The sequence below is a fragment of the Camelina sativa genome, chromosome 18, assembly GCF_000633955.1.
Source record: "Camelina sativa cultivar DH55 chromosome 18, Cs, whole genome shotgun sequence".
Lineage (NCBI taxonomy): Eukaryota > Viridiplantae > Streptophyta > Magnoliopsida > Brassicales > Brassicaceae > Camelina > Camelina sativa.
In genome coordinates this window covers 7,277,681-7,279,761 of record NC_025702.1, presented here as the reverse complement: position 1 = coordinate 7,279,761, position 2,081 = coordinate 7,277,681, and the positions used below count along the sequence as shown (strand labels likewise).

General features: G+C 38.2%; 1 protein-coding gene across 1 annotated transcript; it reads right to left on the bottom strand.

Annotated features, from left to right (window-relative positions):
- LOC104763209 lies at positions 1,022 to 1,646 on the bottom strand. Its single transcript, XM_010486616.1, has 3 exons — positions 1,506 to 1,646; positions 1,203 to 1,409; positions 1,022 to 1,114 (listed from the first exon to the last, which is right to left on the bottom strand). Exons 1-3 carry the CDS (start codon positions 1,644 to 1,646, stop codon positions 1,022 to 1,024), a joined length of 441 nt encoding a protein of 146 aa, XP_010484918.1.

Sequence of the window (2,081 nt, the reverse complement as noted above, 5' to 3'; positions counted from 1 at the left end):
TTGTTACTGTTTCTGTGTGAGAATGTGTGACAATCCAATGCATTGACTAATTGTAAGAGTTCCGATGAATTTGGAGTGATTTAGACATCACTTAAACTGTTTTATCCCAAAAGAGGCTTAAACCTAGAAAATAGGCTAAAACCGAGAAACAGTTATATAGGCCGTCGTAAAGGAGTCGTAGTGTAGTCGTAACATTTGAAGACTCGGTTACGACGGATTTACGACTAATCATGATATACATTTATTCTGCTTGTAGTCGTAAAGTAGTCGTAACATACTTGCTATTGATTTACGACTATTTCTCTACTATTCTATTATGCCCCAAATTACATTTGTTTAGCGACTAATGTTTTGTGGAAAACAAATTTGTAAATGTTTTAAATTGAAATTGGTACATGTTTCTCAAAGTATTATGAAACCAATATTGTAAATACAACAAAAACAAGATTGAGACAATAAATTCATATGAACCGATGATTCATAATACAAACCAAAAGAGACAAATGCATACCAAGTTTCTCACAAGACAAATATACAAACCAAAAGAGACAAATACATACCAGTATACATGTGTCTCAACAAAAGAGACAAGTTCAACAAAAGAGACAATCTCAACAAAAGAGACAACCTCATTAGTTAGGTCTATGAAATTGGAGGGTGAGAAGTCAACCTAAAAAGCATCACTGTTTGGAGATGGAGAAGGAATCGGATTTGAAGGTGGAGCTGTTGCAGGAAGTGTGGTTGAGAGTGGATTTGTGGTAGCTTCAGCTGACTGAGTCGTCAAAAACTCAATAAAGGTCGGGTCAGTTTTGCGCAGGTACTTCTCCACTAAGGACAAATGCACTAACTTGTCCTTCTGCTCAGCCACAGCTTGGAAATGTAGTGCTTCACGGGCAGCAAGCTCTGCATCACGAGCAGCAACCTCAGCATCATGACGAGAGTTATAAGTAGCCTGCTCTTCGATTTGACGTTGAGTTTCCTTCATTTGCTCTTGCAATGACTGAAACATTGCAGACTCTTGTCATTGGTTTTCCTTGCCATTGAGAAGAGGTTGAAGAGTATGCTTAAGACTTCCAACTCCATATAGGTTTCCTCGTGAATCTTTCTGAGTAGACTACAAAAACAAAGAGAAAAACACTACATAAAGAGGCTGTAGAAGTCGAAAGATAATTCAATGTGGGTTGTGAAAAGTGATACTTTACCTGAATAAAGATGCTTGTGTAATCATCTGCTGTGAGCTCTGGAGGCTGTGAAGTATGTTCCCGAAGGTCGGACAACTTCTGCTGCAAGTTCTTCTCATAATTGAGAGAGATTTGCTCCGTCTTCCGATCAACATAAGTACTATCTGGCTTGGTATGTGTCGTAATAAAAACCTCACCAAGACTCACCGGTCTTCCCAATTTCCTTTCCTGCAATGTTACAAAAGAATCAAGGGTAATGACATCATTTAAAGCTCCAAATGTAAAAAAAAAAACAAAATTTATGGGTATATAAAAGTTACTAACCATTTCGGTATGGATTTGTTGATAAGACTTTGGCCCTGATAAGTGGACGTGAGGACCAAGACCACCACGATCAGACATACGAGCTTTAGAGTAGGTGAGACTCCTTTGTTGTGCTTCTTCAGTCTCCCAATACTCAACCATTGTTTGCCAAATAGTATCTCTGATCCATTTTGGTCGCTCTCCACTCGTCTTGACATTGCAAATCATGTCTTTCATCCAGCGTTGGCAGATGAGCTCGAAATATGGTTGAATTGTCCCAGTAATCAAAGGATCCCATGTGTGTGTTTTCTACATAGCAAAGAGAATATAATGATGGTAGTGGAAACTCAACAAGTAAACCTATATGTGAAAAGGTTAAGAGAGAAAAAAAAACTGTACAACAAACTCGATGAACCATCTCTGTTGTCTGTCCCGAGGCACACATGTCCAGCTGTAGTATGGACCATCAAATTTATTTGTAAAAATTTTAGTAATGGTCCTTAGTAGTCGCGATTTTTCGTCGCGAGTAAACCTGCAAACACATGAAATAGATGTCAACGATTGAGTACTTATACATATAAATAGGACCAACACAAA